Raw genomic sequence first — 20,943 nt, forward strand, 5'->3', positions numbered from 1 at the left:
GCTTCTAATCGGACTGAATCCAGGTGCTGGAATCTTCCCCTTAGGGGCACTGACAGGTCATGGCACATCCCCACCTACCGGGAGCTATTAAAAAATAGCACAAAGTTTTGAAAGAAGACAAAGAGTGGGGCAGGGTTGAACAAGATTTATCTCCTATATGAGGCCTCTCTAAGACTGAAAGAGGTGTTTGCTTCATCTGCTTCATCTACTGCTTCATCTAACCAACACAGAGTCAAACAAAAGGAAGAAACAGAAGAATATGTTCCAAATGAAAGAACAAGATAAAAACTTGAGAAAAAGACCTTAATGTAATGGAGATAAGTAATTTAACCGATAAAGAGTTCAAAGTAAAGAGCATATGCTCTTTAGTGTAGGAGAAATTACAGGAGAAATGAGATGTATATTCCCTGCCCTCCAGGAACTTATGGTCCAGATGAGCAAACAGGAATTGTTATAAGAAAGCTGGATAGTGAACAGCACAAGGTGGTGTTTGTTTATTTATTTTTAAAGGAAGTGAATGTCCCTTCTTGAGACCTCTTAGACTTTAATTGATCCTATTGCAATCTCCATCATATTCTTGAACATCTCATTTCATTTGACCTCTTGGTAGAAATACAACTTTTAAGCCAGATCTAGAAGACCCTGGGGAAATGTGACAAAGGAGTTCTTAGTCATCTGACTCCATAATGGTCCTAGAGTCTCAGTTTCCATTTTTTTTTTTTTTCTGTGATGAATACTGGAATTTTTGTCATGGGCTTGCTGTTTTTGCACTTTTGTAACAAAGATGTAACTCAGATGTAACTTTTGAGCCTGGGTGTTGATGTATGGAGGGAGAGGAGGAAGTTTGGGGAGAGCACTCCTTCTGTTGTTGAGAGAGGCTAGTTTGCCTGAGTCAAGCTCTGTTGTCTAGGAGCTGTAGGTGGCAATTCAAGAAGTATCATTGGGTATACTAGGGAAAGGACTGGCAGGGCGTGAATGAATGGGTATGTACTCATTTATGTAAAAAATTTCCCATGGAGGGCTTACTTTAGTTTTTAATTTAAAAAAGATTTTTATTTTTGGCATAAAATAATAAACATTTATTATCTCACACAGTTTCTGTGGTTCAGGAGGCCAAGAGGGACTTTGCTAAGTGGTTCTGCTTAGGGTCTCTCCTGAGATTATAGTCAAGATGTGGCCAGGTCCTCAGTCCTTGAAGGACTGAATGAAGCTGAAGGAGTTATTTCTAAGGTGGCTGACTCACATGCTTGGCAATTTTGTGTAGATTGTTGGGAGAAGGCTTGGGCCTACTTTAATAATTCTCAGTATGACCAGTGGACAACCTACAGATTTACTTTGTGTGTGTGTTCAGTTGCTTGGTTGTTTCCAACTATCTGTGACCCTATGGACTATAGCCCACCAGGCTCCTCTGTCCATGGGATTTTCCAGGCAGGAATACTGGAATGGGTTTCCATTTCCTTCTCCAGGGAATCTTTCCCAATCCAGGGATCAAACTTGCGTCTCTTATGTCTCCTTCATTGGCAGGTGGATGCCTTACCACTAAGATTTACTTTGTAAGAAATACAGATTCCTAGACTCTGCTCCATACCAAGTGGCTCAGAGTTCCTGGACCGAGAATTGGGAATCTGTCTTTTTAATGAGCTCTGTGCTTGATTCTGATGTGTACTCAAGTTGGAAAATTACTGGCTGGTTTTGTATGAAGCCTAGTTCTAAGCCCTGCAGGATTTAAAGAAGAGATGTACTTGCCCTCAAGAGGCTCACACTGATGAGAGAGAGAGAGAGAGAGACCAGCTTTTGCTAACTTTAACACAGAACACAAACCATGTTTGTTGAGGGTGCTTTATTGATCAGAGGAAGAATCTGTTTTACAACAAGTAGAAAGGAAATGCACCTGGTTGGTTAATTTCAAAAAGCATATTCCAGTCAGTGAGATTTTAGGGGAAGAGAAGTCACCTGCAGACTGTAGCATATTCTGCATCCTTTCAACTGGGAGTGGAACAGGGTAACAAAGAACAGAGTGGGGGTTTGACTAGATAAAAGTGAGATTCAGGAAAGGCTCAGATGTTTGTGGACCACTCATTACCCTTCAGATGAGCATCTTGTCCTTTTAATAAGGAAAACTCACAAGCAAAATTGACAGTAATTAGAAAAGGAGTAACCCAGGGTTCATCTGGCTCTACCTCAGAGTAAGGGCAACAACAGAGTCCGGAAGGGTTTTGTACAGCAGACCAAATGTTGATATCACGGGTGGAAAATTTTTAGTTATTTATAGGTGAGTTCCCCTGGGTCAGAGTAAAATACTTCTGGGTACGCTCAAACTTATTGTTTCTCCCACTGCCTCGGTGAAAGTTAGAATGAATAATAAATGACGTCTTTGCATATCTATGTTTTCCTGGCTGTTCTATGTGAGGACGTCACTTTCTGGAAAGTCTTGGACCGGGGAACTTGGGAAGCTTCCTTTTCGCTGTCTCATGTGAGTCAGGCTGGGATGAGGGCCGTTACAGCAGTCAGCTGCCGAGCAAGCTCTCCCTGTCCTTGGCCGTCCCTCGGAGGCTGCGGTCTACTCAGAGGATAAGCACAGAAAGCGAGTCAAAAGTTTTCCATGGGGCACAGAAAAGTAACAGTTACTTGTGACTGAAAGAGTTAGCTCCGTGTAGGAGGTGATACATGGAGTGGACTGAAAGGTTCATAGTGGAATAAAAAGACAAATGTTAAAACGTACATGCCATGTGGGCACTGCAGTGTTAGGACTTGTTAGATTGCAGGTGACGGGAAACCCAGCTCGGTTGGCCTCAGCAGTATAGGGATCTTATTGACTACGTGTCTGGGTAGGTTTCGGGGCAGGTTGATCCAGCGGCTCAGAGGATGTCCTCGAGAACTCATTTCAGGTCTTTCTCCTCTTGGCCACTCCTAACATCGGCAGGCTGATCTCTTAGTCACCGTCACAGAACTGCTACACATGTGGCTTAGTTTAGTCCACTCATAGAGAACGTGGTGTGTGAAGGCATATGTTTGAAGTGATTCTGGTGTTCGGCTTGGAGGTGCTTGTAACATGCATCTGTGACTGTTTTGTTTAGTCCAGCGAATGACTTTGTCCGTCTACAGGTACAACTGCAGGGCGGTTAGGTGCATATTAGGTTTGGTGGACACAGCCCTCTGAGACTGCCTGTCTTATGGGGTAGTGAAAACAGTAGCTAAGAACAACTAGAGAAACAGTTGTCCCATTGCTCTGGGTGGCCTTTAACACTGTTTCCAGCCACCCTTACTCTAGAAGCTTCTATTTGCTTTCTTTGTAATGTCCTGGGTGTGTTTTTGGCAGGTGGATTCTGGAGTCAATGAGTCAATTTCAGGAGTCAGAGTGTAAGATGACTGTAGTTTCTGATCTTCAGCTTTTAAATCAAGCAAGAACTGCTTTCCAAAATGTGTGTTAGTCCTTGGCGGACGAGTCAGCTTTGAGCATCGTGTCTGGCTATGTACGTAGCCCCAGAATAGCAACTGAATTACATTGTCTCTGTCTTTTTTCCCCAACCCATGCTTGCTGATGGACAGAAAAGGCTCATAAAACCTTGATTCAAACCACAGAATGGCTAAATAATTCACGCTTGACTATTTTTTGAAGAATTTTGAATCCAAAAATAGGACTCTAAAGGAAATGGACATTATGTTTTCTTTTTTCCTCCCCTTTTAAGCTTAGTTAGATTTACACTTGGGTAATGGGGGTCAGATTTAGGGAAAAGTTTTTTTTTTTTTTTTTTTTAATAAGATATTAAGCTATACATCAGGATTTTTTTTTATCTACAACTTGGATTAAAAAAAACACAAACCCCAATCTTAAAATAAATAAAAACAGTTAGTTGGTGATATCTCTGTCCATCATGAAGGGGCTTGGTTATGCTTACAGGAAACAAATGTTTTGTGACTGTGTCTTAGAATCCTTCACTGTTTTTGATGTCTGTTTTTTTATCTTCCAAATTAGAAATTCTTTGTCCTGAATTTGTTGTTGCTTTCTTTGGCCCATTCTTTGGTGTCTTTTCCTTTTTTAGAATTGTTGCATGACTGGAACGTTCTCACAAAGATTTCACCTGAGTTTTTCTTCTTAACCTTGACATCCATCAACAACTGTAACTGCTCAGTGAGCCTTCTCTGTTCTGACTTCTGTCCTGGAATGGCAGTGTAGACTTCTCTTTTTCACTCTAGTCTTCTTTTCACAAGGTGGACTGTCAGCAGTAGCTTAGAGATTTGCTATTCAAGTCATGGATGCCTCTGTGAAAGGTAAAAACTTAAGTTCAGATACCCTCTCCCTCTTTGCTTCCCTCATCTTTCTTTTCTGCCTTTAGTGTATTTTGGGGGAGAAGACGAGCTCACTAATGCAATAACCCGGAAGACAGAACCCTAAGATCATTTTGGAGGAACTTGATCCTCAAAGGCAACTTTATCATTCAAAAGTTTTCAGAATGAAACCCTAGAAGAAAATTAGGTGTGGTTTAAAAAAATCAAGTAAGAGGCTAGTGATCACTTGGGATGGAATTGAAGTAGACCCATCCTTACTGTTGGAACTGACTTCCCTTCAGGTTTCTGGGACCCCCTTCCCTTGGAAGTACAAATACTGCTGGCGCTTCTAGGATGAGACAGTGTGATAGAGTAGAAAATGCGCCAGATGAGGGCCATCCTGGTTACTAAGCTGACTCTAGGACTTTGACCAAGACCTCAAATTACTCTATGCATCATGTACAACAAGAGGTTGGTTGGATACTGACTTGGATTGTGTGATGCAACCTAAACATACCTTCTTGATTGCTTGTCAGTTGGCTTCTGCTTTGCAGGACTCTCTCTGACCCTGAATCTCACTTGACTCTGCTCATGTCAGCCTTAGCATCTGAGATGGCTACCCTACTTCCTCCACATTGCCTTCCTTTAGCCACCCAAACCTTAACCATCCTTACAGGGCTGTTCAAATGACTTCAGGCCTTTTCTAGCTACTCAGGTCCTTAATGAGCTGCTGCTCCTCAGAATTTTCACTGTACTTGTCCATCCCATATTGCCGGAGAAGGCAATGGCATCCCACTCCAGTACTCTTGCCTGGAAAATCCCATGGATGGAGGAGAGCCTGGTAGGCTGAAGTCCATGGGGTCGCTGAGGGTTGGACACGACTGAGCAACTTCACTTTCATGCAATGGGGAAGGAAATGGCAACCCACTCCAGTGTTCTTGCCTGGAGAATCCCAGGGACGGTGGAGCCTGGGGGGCTGCCGTATATGGGATCACAGAGTCGGACACGACTGAAGCAACTTAGCAGTAGCAGCAGCAGCATCCCATATTGCCCGGTACCTGTTTATTGGAGCACTTGGCGTCCGCTTGTTGCAGCATTTTGGATCTGGACAGGACTGTGTGTTCAAGGCTTGGGACTTTGGGGACAGTTTCCTCATCATGTCCTGCACTGCACCCAGTGTAAGCTGGGCAAATACTAGGTGTCTTTCTGATTATTGGTTAAAGCCTAGAATTTGTAAGGAGTGTGAAAGCTCTAGTATTTCAGCTACTCATGTGCTTTAGGTTGAAGTCATGAACAAAAGCAGAGAAGGACGTTTTAAGCCCAAACTATCTAAGATGCTATTTATCACTAGCACTCTAGATGCCCATGAGTGTTTTCTTTCCTCTGTGTTTTTTTTTTTTTTTAAAGGATGTGGTTGCAATGAGGCCTTCAGCTTTTCAGCCTGGTAGCAGACAATGATGAGGCTGCTATGTCCAAGAGGGACCAGGACCCTGCCACTCATTCTTCATCTCTCCTAGAAAGCCCTTGAGGTTTTTTGTACCACTCTCCCCCTACCCTAGATTGCAGTACACACTTGGAAGACCGCCAATCTAGCTGAGTTCCATCATTTTATAGGTGAAGAAACCAAGGTTCGGAGACTCAGAGAGGCCTTATAGTGCCACTGGAAGCTGGCTCTGGCTACCCAACTCCACCCTACACCATGCTTCCCGAGTACTGGGTGCTCAGACACACAGAGTGAGTGAATGCAAAGAGTAATTATGGAAGGTTGATGGATGTTCTAATGGACCTTACAGTTGTGAATCAAAAAATGTAAGCAGTGTTGATGTTTATTATGTAATCCTCAACCCTCAACTGTTCAGGTTAGCTGGGTGGGATGAAGGATGGCTGGAAGGGTCACTGGGTGCAAAGTTCAAATGTCTTTGATGGGCACTGAGTAGTTTGTCTTGGTTTTGACCTGCAGTTTTTTAGCTTTGTCATCTAAGCCCTCGCCCCAGTGTGGGTCACGTGAAAGGGTCTGTAGATTTTCAACAAGCCAGTTTTTGGAAAAGGTTGGCAGGGAGACTTTCTGGTTTGTTACCTAAGCTGGGATTTGATCTTCAGACCCTCAGGGTGAAAGGCTAATACCTTAATTTGTGTGTTTTATAAACATCCCCAGGCGATGACCTTCTTCTAGCCTCATGTGATACTCACATTTTGCAGGACTTAAAGCTAAAATTTCTGGCTTGGAACAGAGTGAGGTGGCCTGCTGCAGTTTAGAATCTGTAGGGTTGTTAGTTGTTGGCAAGTGTTATTTGCATAGTGTTGAATAAAAGGTTTTGGGGGGGGTAGGTTCCTAGAAAAATGCAATTTTTATTTAAAAAATATATGATTAAAAAAAAAAACTCTAATAGGACATGTGTCCAACATAGTAAGGTATTTTTTCCTTGTAGGTTCTCCCTTCCTAACAGCTTTCCTTCAAGGGTCATCTTTATTTTTCTGGTGTCAGTCAAATTATTTTTCAGCAGAGCATGAAAAGTAGAGATGGAGACGCTGTGTGACTGTGTGTTAGAACCACACAGAAAGTTTTTTGTTTTATGTAAATAGAGATTGATGGAACATTTTACACAGAGTACAGGCTTTTGACAAAAAGTATTGATGGTTGCTTTCAGTAAGTGTTACTTGAGATGACGGAACATTGCATTTTAAGATGAATTACATGAGAAACTCCCTCTTTGGGAATGTCATACATTTTATTTCATCTGTTGTTTTATGAGAATGACTGAAGCCATGAATACCTTAGCCTGAACTGTTTCCTTTGCATGTTATAAGTCCTGGTTTGATGTACTCCTATTTTCAATATCGAGTTATAGAGAAAATATTTATACTGGCAAATAACATTGATAAAAATGCTTAAATGTTCAGAAGCAGAACATAACTTCTCACATGGTTTCCCCTGTGTGGTGGTGATTTGTGGGAAGCCTGGGATCCTGGTTAGAGTTAAATGTGTATTTTTCAGAAAGATTGCAGAGATTTTTGATAAATGGTTTTTTGGAGGGTATGTTTGGCGGTTTCCCTCCTCTGGCTATATTTGAATTTCAAAAATGCTTCTTTTGCATCCATCTTATATAGGCATACCTCAGATATAATGTGGGTTTGCTTTATTACCACTGCAGTAAAGCGAGTCATAGGACATTTCTACTTTCCCAATGGTGCTGGAGAAGTTTCTTCAGAGTCCCTTGGACAGCAAGGAGATCAAACCAGTCAATCCTAAAGGAAACCAACCCTGAATATTCGTTGGAAGGACTGATACTAAAGCTGAAGCTCCAGTGTTTTGGCCACCTGAAGCAAAGAACCAACTCATTTGAAGAGACCCTGATGCTGGGAAAGATTGAGGGCAGGAGGAGAAGAGGGTGACAGAGGATGAGATGGTTGAATGGCATCATCGACTCAAAGGACATGAATTTAAAGCAAACTCCAGAAAACAGGGAAGGACAGGGGAGCCTGTCGTGCTGCAGTTCATGGGGCTGCAAAGAGCTGGACACGACTGAGTAACTGAACAGCAACAAAGTGCATCTAAAAGTTATGTTTACACTATACTGTCGTCTATTAAGTGTGCAACAGCCCTATATCTTTAATAAATGTACATATTTAATGAAAATACTTTATTTTTAAAAATTGCTAACCATTTTCTGAGCCCTCAGTAAACTCTAGTAACATCAGTGAGCACTGATCACAGACAACATAACAAGTAGAATAATAATGAAAACGATTGAAATAGTGTGAGAATTACCAACGTGTGACAGACAGAGAGTGAGCAAATGCTGTTAGAAGAATGGATGGACTTGCTTGATGCAGGGTTGCCACAAACCTGCAATTTGTTTAAAAAAAATGCAGTGTCTGAAGTGCAGTAACATGAAGCACAATAAAATGAGGTGTGGCCAGAATTGTTATTTGTTCTTTATGCAAAGGGTCGGGAAGTCCAGGTCTGTGGTGACTTTGGTTTGGGGCCTTAATTTTCTTTGCAGTATGCATTCAGGTATACTAGCTTAAAGGCATCAGGGGGTTGATGAGTGTTAATAGATTCATCACATGTTTACTGTACCATTTATACCAGGAACTGAGGAAATAGAACTTACAACCCTGTGAGGGCGAGAGAGAAACAGATAATAAAATTTCAGGCTGGGATGCTATGAAGAAAATAAAGCAGAGTGTGAGTGGTTAGAGTGTCTCAGAAGTGGGTTTAGGGGTTATTTTAGAGTTGTTAGGGAGCATTGCTCTGAGAAGTGATGTTTAGGCAAAGAACTGAATGATGAGACAGCTTGAACTGTGTCAAGGTTTGGGAAGCTGGCATAGGGAACAACAAAGTGCAAAGGCTCTGGGGCCAGAGCAAGCTTGACATGCTGGAGGAACACGGGAAGGTCAGTGCACCGCAGAGAAGGCAGTAGTGGGACTGCTCTATGTTTGAGGGGTGACATGGTAGGCTGACAGGGAAGCCAGGTACAAGAGGAGTGGGGTTCTCTGTGTTTGTTTCTGGGTGCAGCCGTAGGCTTCTTGCTCTGTGACCATACTTTCTTCAACTGCCTAGAACCTGGCCATACAAGCTTGCCTGTTTTCACCTTGCTTTAATTCAGTTCAGTCGCTCAGTCGTGTCTGACTCTTTCTGACCCCATGGACTGCAGTATGCCTGGCTTCCCTGTCCATCACCAACTCCTGGAACTTGCTCAAACTCTTGTCCATCGAGTCGGTGATGCCATCCAACCATCTCATCCTCTGTCATCCCCTTCTCCTTCCACCTTCAATCTTTCCCAGCATTAGGGTCTTTTCCAATGAGTCAGTTCTTTGCATCAGATGGCCAAAGTACTGGAGTTTCAGCTATAGCATCAGTCCTTCCTATGAATATTCAGGACCGATTTCCTTTAGGATGGACTGGTTGGATCTCCTTGCAGTCCAAGGGACTCTCAAGAGTCTTCTCCAACACCACAGTTCAAAAGCATCAATTCTTTGGCACTCAGCTTTCTTTATAGTTCAACTCTCACATCCATACATGGCCACTGGAAAAACCATAGCTTTGACTAGATGGAGCTTTGTCGGCAAAGTAATGTCTTTTCCTTTTAGTATGCTGTCTAGGTTGGTCATAGCTTTTCTTCTAAGGAGCAAGCGTCTTTTAATTCCATGGCTGCAGTCACCCTCTGCAGTGATTTTGGAGCCCCCCAAAATAAAGTCTGTCACTGTTTCCATTGTTTCCCCATCTGTTTGCCAAGAAGTGGCACCTTGCTAGCTTCCATACAGATGTCTCAGTTCCCCATTGGCTCTCTTGTCCCACCACCTACTGGATGTCAATATAGATAAAGTCTTAGTCACCAGGGGAATTTTAAATGTTTACTTCCCTGGAACGAATTCCTCAGTTAAATCTGCTATCACATACTTTAAGTATTACTGTCTGCAGTGCTTCCCCTGTACTATTACAATTACTTGTATATGTGACTGATTTCCAGCTGTAATGAACTCTTACTCATATTGGGCCCCCTAGGGCTTAGCGTAGTGCCTGGCACTCAATATATGCTCAATGTATTTATTGGCTAAATAAGTGAGACGATCCCGTGTATAAGATCCGATTGCCCAATACAAGTACCAAAACTTAGGGTAAATGCAGTCACTAAACATCTTACTTTTCAGAAGGAGCTTAAAATCAACATAGGGATATGACTTTAAAAAAAGAAAAAAACAAACAAAAAAACCAAAAAACTAGTTTTAGAGCTGTTTTGAGGTACTTATTAAGATGAGTTTAAACAGTTGTTGGTTTAAAAAGATGCAGGAATGAGAGCTCCATGGGGGATTAAATGGCCCAGGAGACACCAGCATTTAAACTCTGGTGGGATAGAAATCCCAGAGGCCAGATGGGTCGTTATACTGAGTCGTTCCTGCATTTGAGCCTGTGTTCCGGGGCCTTATGAAATGCTTGGTCCTCTATAAATTTGGAGCTGATTTGGAACCAGCTAGCTGTTTTTCTCCCTGCTGAATTAATGTGCTGTTCAGCCGAAGCTCAAATATGAAATATATTAAAAGCAAACTAAAAACAGGTCAATGTTTTCTCTCTAATGCTATGGGAATATTTGTTTTTAAATCATCTTTTAGTACTCCACAAATCTTCCCTGTGAAGTATTTTTCTTTTCTTTTTTTTTTTGAGGGGGGTGGCAGAGACTATTTTTCCCAGTCTAAAATGGCCATTTCTCAAGTCCTGATTTATTCAGAAATTTAAATGGAGAAAATGGCCCCAGATCCCACACAAGTGAAACTTTATTTTTTAATCTGGGGCACAGTAGGGAGTCCTGAGAAATGCATTTTCCTCCAGGATTGTAGGAGGAATACATAGTGTTTGTTTAAAGCATCAGGTATTGAGAAATGTAATGGCAGGGTGAAAAGTTTGACCTCAGCTGCCAGATCCGATGTGCTAGGGGGTAATTGAGTTGCCATGTTTTTTCCCTCTTCAGTTTAAATCAAGTTTTGCTATAGCCCATTTAAGTGTCAAATTGGTAGCAAAACTTGACAACTTCAGGGTGCAGACTTGCTTTTGATCAGAATTTACATGCAAATCATTTTTGCCTTGAACTGTCAGCTCCTGTTTCTGATACTCTTAAGGGGGACATGTCCCTCCCCACCCCTTCTCTCCCCAAGCTGAAGGGGATGGTTGGCTAATGTTATTAATCAGCATGTGGAAGAAAAATTATCTTGATAAATATGGTGGTTAAACTATATTTTCCCTTTTGTGTGTCAGCTGTTGCAGCTGGGCATTTAATCTCCTTTTACCTAGAAGGAAATCAAACAATTATCCAGCGCTTGATGTCAAAAAGGAACTGGTGAATGAGGGGTTGGAGGGTCACCAGTGTATTGGGGAATGGACTTAAGCCACCAAAACCTGACAAAGGGTGCTGACAGTCTGCATTTTCTTAGGCATTAAACAAAGTCTTTGGTAACTTTAAAGAATCTTTCCTTGCATGACTAAACTCATTGAGAGGGTTAGAGAGAAAGCTGCCTCAGAAGTCTTAAGCCTGAAACTTTTTTTCAGTTTTGCCCTAAACCCTTGGGATGCTTAAAAGCACGTGAGTGTGTATAGCTCCATCATCCAGCGAGACAAAGGAGTGTTTGCACTTTCACAGAGTTAATAATGACAGTAGCGAGTCTTTCTTGTTTCCAGCCACCCCTGTCTTAAGAGTTCCCAGTCCTCCACCTTCCTGAAGAATTTAATTGTGATTTATACTCTGTCTCTAAATTCTTAGAGACAGCTCTACTCTGGAAAGCAAGAGAATAGGAGGCCCCAGTGGGGGGGAAAAAAAAAAAAGGAGAAAAAGAACTTTCTAGAACTCACTGTAGATTAATAGAGCTGATTATGAATATTTATAATTATCCATTACGGAGCCAAAACTTTCAGTGAAGTAATATGTGAGATTTTTGTTTCCAGCCAGCCTGAAATTCCTTCCCATCCCTGTACCCCCAGCGGGGTGAGAACATCAAACATGTCATCTTGCCAACATGACAGCCAGCATCGCATCAGATGGGAGACACATGCAAGCCTGACTTGTGAAGTCAAAGACATTTCAAGATTGGATTCGCCTGATCCGACGTGGCCCTGTTGCAGGCCCTTCGGAAATCTCTGCAGCCGGGGCTCCTTCCTGCCCCCTGTCCGGCACTGCCTGCCTGTGTGCTGTGAAATTTTAATTGAATTGTTAATGACACCGAGGAGTGACACAACACATGAGAAACTTCCAAGAATCAGTCAGGAGGAGCCCTTTTTCTTACTGCTACAAAACAGAAGACACTGGGAAATTGACAAGTCCAAGCGGCGAGGCCAGGGTAGTAATTGATAGCAGGCTGCCTAGAGCCAAGGTCCTTCCCTGGTAATTGCAAGCAGAGGCTGCCTCTGTGATCTCGCCAGTGGTGTTGGCCATGCCAGAGCGACCCGGCTTTGACGGATGGCTTTCCCGCGGTAATGACTTAGGCATGTTCGCTCTCTCGCATGAGGCCATGTGTCCCTCCCACCGGAGAAAATGAGCTGAACATTTTGCTTCTTCTTTAACAGGGCGCTGTTAAAATAACTCTATTCTATTATATAAGCCCTGTAGTGCCAGGGGCTAAATTTATATGGTTATAAACAAGAGATATTACTTTGGAATACCACAATACTGTGGTTTGCTATTTCTTTAGGATTTCAAATGGTGTTTTCAAAATAATGGATTTTACTTCAAGAAAATAAAATTGGGGAGGGGAGAAGAGAGGAAGGATCCCATTTCTGAAAAAAACCCTCATCCCGTTTTTAAATTCCTCTGTGTATCTTCCCTAATTCACTGGCCGAGTGTTTATTTGTATCTTTGTTTGTTTTGCTGGCTGGATTTGACTCTCTGTGGGGGCATCAGAAATATTATTTACTCCAGGATTCTGAAATAAGATAGACATTTTATTTCATTTTTTTTTTTTTAATTCTCCAAAGGTTTCTTTTTATTTATTTATTTTTTCCATTCCCATTTCTGGACATTGATATATTTCAGAACTTTTATGTGGCTTTTTCTCCCTCCCTACACCTATTCTCTCCTCTCCTTTCTTTCCCTTCCTGGAATGTAATTTTGTTGATAAAATATGATCGTAAGCTGAAGTGTCTCTGATGATCTATTGCACTTCTGGATTTTCACTCCTGTCAGTGACTGAAACTTACTAATTCTGAGACAGGGATCTCTGAGTGCTTTTCCCCACTGGGTCTTGTGCTTTCTGGCATACTTGAAGTTTGAGTTCCTCACTCCTCTCTTCAGTCAGTTTCACACCAAGAATCAACTTCAAAAGAGTGCCAGCAAAGATCCCTAAAAAGCTCAACTGCAGATGCACTTGAGAATGAAAAGAAGCCGTGCGTATGTGTTTATACTCGTGCTGAGTTTCGATGAAGAGCCTGAGAGGAAGGAGACATTGGTGGGAACTTCTGGATAAAAGCAGGTAGAAGGACAGATCCCCAAATTTGCTGTTAATTTTGGTAGTGCATATTTAGAATTTATATTCTTACAAAACACAGGTTTATATGATGGTAGGCTTCCAGCCATCTCACAAAACTGTGCAAAAGAGCACCGTTTTAGATAAAATACTTTTGTGGGCTAGCCTGAAAACCTCACCATTAAAGCATTGGTTCTATTGGAAAACATCTTCAGGATCCCAACTTGGATATAGAAGGCTAGGAAAACAGTTTTTCTTGCCTTCCCCCTATAATTTGGGAAAGGAGAAACCCCATCTTCTGCTGCGATCCTCGTAGCGAAAAGATTGGCTCTAACTCTGCCTTTAGTAATGGGGCAAGAGTGTAAACCCCTCCTGACTGTCTATGAGGTAGTGTTGTTCCTACAGTAGGGCATGCTCATAAGTCAGGCGTGTTTTTAAGAAGGGGTGTGTTGTTGGAATTTCGTGTGATTACTTGATTGCATTGCTATTGTTCTATTCATATGGTATTAGACTAATGCTTGATTCTTTAAGCCTGTCTTTCCCGTGTTTTCAGCGTGTTTTGTTTTAGAGTGGTGGTTCTCAATGAATGATGATTTTGACCCTTTTATTCTGGGGACATCGATGGGCACATTTGGAAGGGTGGTTTCTATTGGCATCTAGCTGGGGATGCCGCTAAACATCCTACAAGGTACAGGACAGTGCCCACAACAAAGAACTGTCAGCTCCTAAATGTTAGTATTGTTCAGCAGAAGGACATATAGAAATAAGCTCTCAGTAAACGTCCATGGATCAGAAACCACAATCTGTCAGTCAACAAATGTTATTGAGTACTTGGAGTTGCTAGGAGGAGCCCAGAACCGAAAGATTTGGGATGTATACAACTTCCTGATCACGAACATAGGATTTACACCTACAGCTGGATTCAAATGATGCTTATACTCCATGACTGTGGGCTTTTGCTTAATCTCCATCAGTCTGTCTTCTTCTCTGCTTTGACAGTACTAGGCTTGCCCGGTGGGTGAAGAAGATTCCCTGGAGAAGGATCCAGTGTTCTTGCCTGGGAAATCCCACAGACAGAAGAACCTGGTGAACTACATCCTTGGGGTCACGAAGAGTAGGACATGACTTAGTGACAACGACGACGACAATGGCAGCACTATTAACACGTTGTAGGACAAGCCTATAGACTCATCGGCTTACACTAGACTTTAAAAGGAAACGACTGCATGTGTAAATTGGCCACTGCCCTAAAGCTGTTGACATAATGAATCTGGAAATAATCTTACTGCAACATCACCTTTTGCAAATGAGAAAACTGAGACTCAGAAAGGGAGGTTATTTACTCAAAATGATGGCTGCTAGCAAATTTCAAAGTTGGGAGTAGTACTCGGGTCTCCTGACCCCAGGTCCTAAATTATTTCCAATATTAAGTTTCCCTTTATGGTCTAGGACTTAAGACTGGTTGGGAAGCAAGTCCATCATATTTGAAATAGAGACTCCTTCAGAGACAAAATTTCCAGTCTGAGAGCTCTGGATTCTGGAAGGACACAGAGATAAAGAAATTGGATTATCATTTACAGTGATCATAAAACTTATGTAGACTGTCATGGTCCAAAATCTTTTGTGAGAAGCTGAAGAAAATGAGTAGAAGGCTTACAGAGATGGCCTTGGGATTCAACTCTTTCAGTGCTGAGAAGCCTTATTTCATAGTAGCAGTTGGAATCTTTGAAGTTTCTCTGAAGACCCCAGACACTCAAAGGAGGAAAGAGAGGACATTTATTGAGTATTGTCCAGTGTTAGGCACAATGTCCAGGGAGTCCACAGGGACTCCAAGCATCTTGTTTCATTGGTCTTACTGAGCTCTAGTATCACAGGTGTCCTCCACTTCCAAGATAATAAATGAGAACTGGGGGTGATGGAGCCACAGGGTGATGTGCTGGTCTGCCTTCCAAGGTCCCAGTTCTGAATGATGTTGAATGATAGCATTAAAATACCCATGAATTCCTCTTAAGTTAAAAAAGTGAGTTATGACAACTGAGGATATCAGTTGTACTTTAAGACACGTAGAAGCATTGAAAAAGGAAAGGAAAACTAATAATACATCGATATTAACTAGTTATTTCTAGTGTTGGGATCAAGGATGATTTTACTTTTCCTTTTTCATCTGTACGTTTATAAGTCTGTTTTACAAGGAATAATGGTAGAATTGATGTGATCAGCGAGTGTGTAAAAGCTGTAAAATTTAAAAGAAAGGTGAGCTGTTAATGTGCCTGGAATCTATGAACAAAGCAAAAGAAGATCAAAGGTGAAGGTTCTTCTGTTGAGGAAGCTTTATTCTAGTTCTGGAGAGAAATCCTACACATACAGGAAGTTTATTAATAATAATGACATTTACTGATAGCTTTTAACTATTGTGCTATATGTGACTGATTAGATTATGATAGAGAATCTCTAAAGTTTTTAAAATGTATCACCACCATCCATGTAACTTCTATATATTATTTCACTGAATCTCCCCAAGAGTCATATAGGATCCTTACTAGTATTCTCATTTCACAGATGGAAAAATAAGTTTAGAGAATTTGGGGAGTGGTGGAGCAAGGATTGACTCCAAGGTTTATGTCTTTAACCACCAGCTAATATGACCTCCCAGGGAACCCTGCTTAGCCAGTAAAGCACCACGTATCATTGCCAGTGAGAATCTGTAAGAGGTATCAATTAAAGAGGAACAGATATTTTAGCCTGGGTAAGAGAAGGGAGAAGGACCGGGAGTCTTGTCCTAGTCTTGGCCTGATGGCAAATAAAAGGTTCCTAACCCACTTTCATCAAGATTCAGTTGACTTATCAGTAATGAGGTTTTAGGATGATTCTGTTCAGCATGACCGAGTGCCTCTGGACCAAAACACATGAACCACTTGCAGGATTATGTTAGGAGCACATGAGGAGGGTGAGACCAGGCTCACGTTTGAGAAGTGTGTTGAGAAGCTGCCTCTTTCTGCTCGTCTCTAATTAAAAGCCCTTTCGAAGATGTCAGCACTGATTGGGTAATGTGGCTATAATTGACAGTACTGCTCCCTGGCCTAGTGGAATCACCTTTCAGTTTACAGCCTGCGCTGGGTCTGTGGTGCCCACACCATGCTCAGAACCACATTGGCCACAGTAAGTGCTGTGGAATGTGTGTGTGTTTCATCTTTATCAGGAATGTCATGTGGGGTTTTTTGATTGCACCGGGAGCTTACTGCCCCATCTGAGCTTCCAGACAAAATACCAGGGCTCAAGCCACATGTGTTTATGGTATATAATAAATCTCTATTTGTCATAATGGTTTAAATTTAAAAGAAAAAGAAAGGTGAGCTGTTATGTGAAAAAAAAATTGACTGTTGTAAATTAACTTTCTTGGAGTTTCAGGTCAAGCCCAATTTATTAAAGGGGATAAAAGAGATAGAAACCTGGTCTGCAATCACAGTTGTGATTTACCCACACCTTGAGTAGGTCCTCCTTTGGACCTTTTCTTGAACTGCAGCTGGCTTGGTTTTTGTAGGACCGGCTGGGAGCTGAGGTTGTGATGAAAAACAGTTATTCTTTCAAATTACTCACGAGAAGAGGCCTCGTTTTATCAAGTGCCCTCCTTAATTTGATTGTAAGACTTTTCATATTTATTTTTTCTGCATTAATCACGCTGTATCTTTGTGGCAAGTATAAACACTATGCTGAAAGACTACATTTTAAAGGGGGAAAAAGAATCACTTAGATGACAAATGTTTTTCTAGAGGTGGCCTATTGGGAGCCCTTGACAGATTAAGAAGGTTATTTTGGGTTTGGTTGCAACATTGTGAACTTTTCTAAAGACTCTTCTTCAGATCAGGATAGTATTAAGGTTTTTGCAGATTAACTTTTAGTGGGGTTTCCCAGGTGGATCTAGTGATAAAAAACCTGCCTGCCAATGCAGGAGACATCAGAGACATGGGTTCGATCCCTGGATTGGGAAGATTCCCTGGAGGAGGGCATGGCAACCCACTCCAATATTCTTGCCTGGAGAATCCCACTGACAGAGGAACCTGGCGGGTTGCAGTCCATAGGGTCACAAAGAGTTGGACACTACTGAAGCGACTTCACATGCACCACCTTGGTAAAAAGAGTGTTCAGTATTGACTTCCTCTGGCAGGAACCAGCAAGGGGCTGGGAGTTTTAGCTAGCATTTTCCTTCTCTGCAGGAAGGCTCTCTTTGTACCCTGGCCTTGCCCGAGAAACAGCTCTCAGTACCTTCCTCACTGAAGACTGAGGAATTCTTACTTTGATACCCTGGAGCAGACCTAGGAGTCCAGGGCCCAGCCTAGGTGTTCTTTCCTGCCAATTAGGTTCCTTCTGACCTGGACAGCCCACAGTATTTTGAACAATGAAGGACAGTTAATCTGTTCTCAGCAGAGGCTCCCCACATGGTCTCCTGGTTCCCAGAACTCCTTGAGTGCTTCGTGTTCTTAAGGAGGACAACTTAGCATCAGATTCTGGGTGGTCCATTACAGACATGAAAATGAATTCATGTGCCTTCATGTTATTGAAATCTGTAAGGTTTCTTATCTCTTTGATCATTGTGGTACAGAAGAGATCTAAGTGTGCATTGGAGACATTTATTCTTTGATGTGCAGGCCTATTTATGATGAAGCTTCAATGAAGTTGTGTGTGAGGAAGTAGGATGAGATAATTTCTCAAAAAGTTTTTTTTCCAGAAAAGTAAGTCAAGGCCTCTGCTGATCTGAATAAACACATTAAGAGTTTATTATTATCATCACTCTATTTTTTAGCATATTTTATACCATTGTCTAGCTCGGGTAACAATATTTGTTCATTTTTTATTTTAAAGGTTAGATTAATGAGATAGAATTTACATACAAAGAATTCCATTTGTAAGGAAACAGATGATTTCTGACAAATGTGTGCAGTTTTGTAATCAGCATCATGATCAAGACAGAACTTTTCCATCACCCTGAAGATTCCCTTGTGCCCCCTCATCCTATCCCTGTATGTCTTTCCCTATCCCTCACTGCTGACCATGCACTGATTTAGTTTTTGTTTCTGTAATTTTGCCTTTTCCCAGAATGTTATAAAAATAGAATCATATAGTGTGTAGCCTTTGGTGCCTGGCTTCTTTCCCTGAGCATGGTGCTTTTGAGATTGACCCACGTTGTTGCATGTATGTTCATCCCTTTATGTTGCCGAATAGTATTCATTGTGTGGATGTGCTGTGATATGCTGACAAGCTCATCACTTGATGGACATTTGGATTGTTTAAGGTTTTGCACTATTATACATAAAGCAGTTATAAACATTTGCTCAGAAAAGTCTTATCTCGGCGAATGTTCCATGGACTTTTGGAAAAGAATGTGGACCCTGCTATCACTGGTTGGAGTTTTTTTGTAAATGTCAAGTTGACTCATAGTGTTGTTCAGGTCTTTTATATCTTTAACAATTTTGGAGGTTTGCTTTTTAATGTTAATTAGATGAGTACGAAATCTCTATATATGATTGTGGATTTTTTGTGTTTCTTATTTTATTTTGGTCACATTTTCTTTATGTATTTTGGAACTCTGTTACTTGAATACATTTTGTTATATCTTATTGACTAATTGACTCTTTGGTGCTGGAAAATATTCCTTGTTTTGAAGCCCACTTTGTATTATTTTATTATAAAGATCTCAAATTTTGTGTGGTATATCTATTTATATATATATATATTTACTTTATATATATATATATACACACACACACTCTTACTGTATCTCTGAATTTACATTTATAGTGAATTTTTTTAATCCAATCTCATGATTCCTGCATTTTACTTGAAGTGTTTAGGGCATTTACATTTAATAAAATTATCAGTATACTTGATTTTAAATCTCACATTTTGCAAATTGCTTTCTATTTGCCCCATCAGTTCTCTGTTTCCATTTCCCTCTTTTCCTTCCTACCTTTACTTTATAAATATTTGCAATTCTATTTTATCTCCATTGTAGGTTTAAAAATCTTTCTCCTTTAAAAATAGTTTTTTTGTTAGCTTTACCATGTATACTATATATCTTATTGAAGTTTGTTTTCAAATAATATGCCACTTTTTATATAGTTTAAGAACCTCAGTATGGTATACTTCAGTTTCCTCCTGCCCATCCTCTGTCTTATTGTTGACTTACATGTTACTGCTGTATATGTTTGCACCCCAGAGATTTTTTTTTTTAGACAGTAGTGATCTTTTTTTAAAGCCAGGAAAAATATTTTTAATTTGCTTCTTTTAAGAGAAAAATTTAGTCTTTTATTTTTTTCTAGTTTGCATTTGCAAACTAAATATATTTTTCAGAGCCAGTATCTTTTAAAGAAATAAAAAGAAAAAAAAGTCGATCATATTTTCCATGTTTTTAGCATTTATAGAGTTCTTATTTCTTTATATATGTATCCAGATTTCCTTCTGGTACTGGACTCTTGCCTAAATAACTTTTTCTAATGTCTTTTAGTACAGGTATTCTGGCAGTGGTTTCTTTGTTTTTGTTTGGATGAAGAATTCTTTATCCCACCTTCATTTTTAGAAGATAATTTAAATGTGGATGGATTCCTTATATAATTTTTTTAGTACTTTCAGAACTTTACTTTCAGTACTTTAGTGATGCTGTTCCTTTTTTTTTGGCCTTGTATTTATTCTGTTGAGAAGTCCGTTTTTCTCAGCTTTGTTTTTCTGTATTTGTTTCTTTTTCTCTCTTCTTGCTTTCAAGAGTTCTGCTTTCTCTTTTGTTTTTAGCAGTTTTACTGTGAGGTGCCGGTGTCCTTACCCCTCACTTGAGGATTTCTGAGGTTCTTTGAATTGTGGTTGATGTTTTTCATCAGTTTTGGAAAATTCTTGGCTATTATCTCTTTAATTTTTTTTTCCCACTATTTTTCCTGTCTTACCTGCTTTTGGGATTCCAAATACATGTTGCACCTTTTGGTATCATTCCACAGCTCTTGAATGCTCTGCTTCGGCTTGTTTTTTCCACCCTTTTCTTCACTAGTAATTTGGGTAATTTTTTATTCACTTACATTCAAGTTCAGAAATCCTTTTCTTTGCTGGGCCATCTGCCAATAAGCCTGTTGAAGGAATTCTTCCTCTTTACTACCATGCTTTTATTTTTAGCATATTTATTAGATTCACTTTTATAGTTTCTGTTTTTTCCCCTCTGGAAATCACCCATCTGTTCATCCATTATGTTCACCTTTTCCTCTAGGTTAAAAAAAAATAAGCAGTAATAGTTATTTTATGTCCCTAGCTGTTAATGCCTCGGAGAAGGCAATGGCACCCCACTCCAGCACTCTTGCCTGGAAAATCCCATGGACGGAGGAGCCTGGTAGGCTGCAGTCCATAGGGTCGCTAAGAGGCGGACACGACTGAGCGACTTCACTTTCACTTTTCACTTTCATGCATTGGAGAAGGACATGGCAACCCACTCCAGTATTCTTGCCTGGAGAATCCCAGGGACGGGGGAGCCTGGTGGGCTGCCGTCTATGGGGTCGCACAGAGTCGGACACGACTGAAGCGACTTAGCAGCAGCAGCAGCAGCTGTTAATCCCAACATCTGCATCACTGCTGGTTCTGGTCACATTGACTGTTTTATCTTTTGATGAAGAATCTCTTTTCCTTGCTTATGTGTGTTAGATAATTTTCAATAACACTTTGGATGGCGTGTGTAAAACAACTGCAGAA

General features: G+C 40.9%; 1 protein-coding gene across 8 annotated transcripts in view; it reads left to right on the forward strand.

Moving 5' to 3' along the window:
* LOC129620872 (leucine-rich melanocyte differentiation-associated protein-like) overlaps window positions 1-20,943 on the forward strand; it is a 226,982-nt gene that overhangs the window by 105,404 nt on the left and 100,635 nt on the right. Inside the window, exon 4 of one of the 8 annotated variants that reach the window (XM_055536657.1) lies at window positions 7,422-8,163. The exons of 6 other annotated variants lie outside the window; for them this stretch is intronic. In XM_055536657.1, the coding sequence (XP_055392632.1) occupies window positions 7,422-7,662 (241 nt within the window). In that variant the 3' untranslated portion in view covers window positions 7,663-8,163. Of the gene's footprint in view, window positions 1-7,377; window positions 8,165-20,943 lie in introns of those variants that run through there. One more of the 8 variants, XM_055536685.1, reaches the window with a different exon arrangement.

The sequence above is a fragment of the Bubalus kerabau genome, chromosome 1 (genome assembly GCF_029407905.1).
Source record: "Bubalus kerabau isolate K-KA32 ecotype Philippines breed swamp buffalo chromosome 1, PCC_UOA_SB_1v2, whole genome shotgun sequence".
NCBI classification, from domain to species: Eukaryota; Metazoa; Chordata; class Mammalia; order Artiodactyla; family Bovidae; genus Bubalus; species Bubalus kerabau.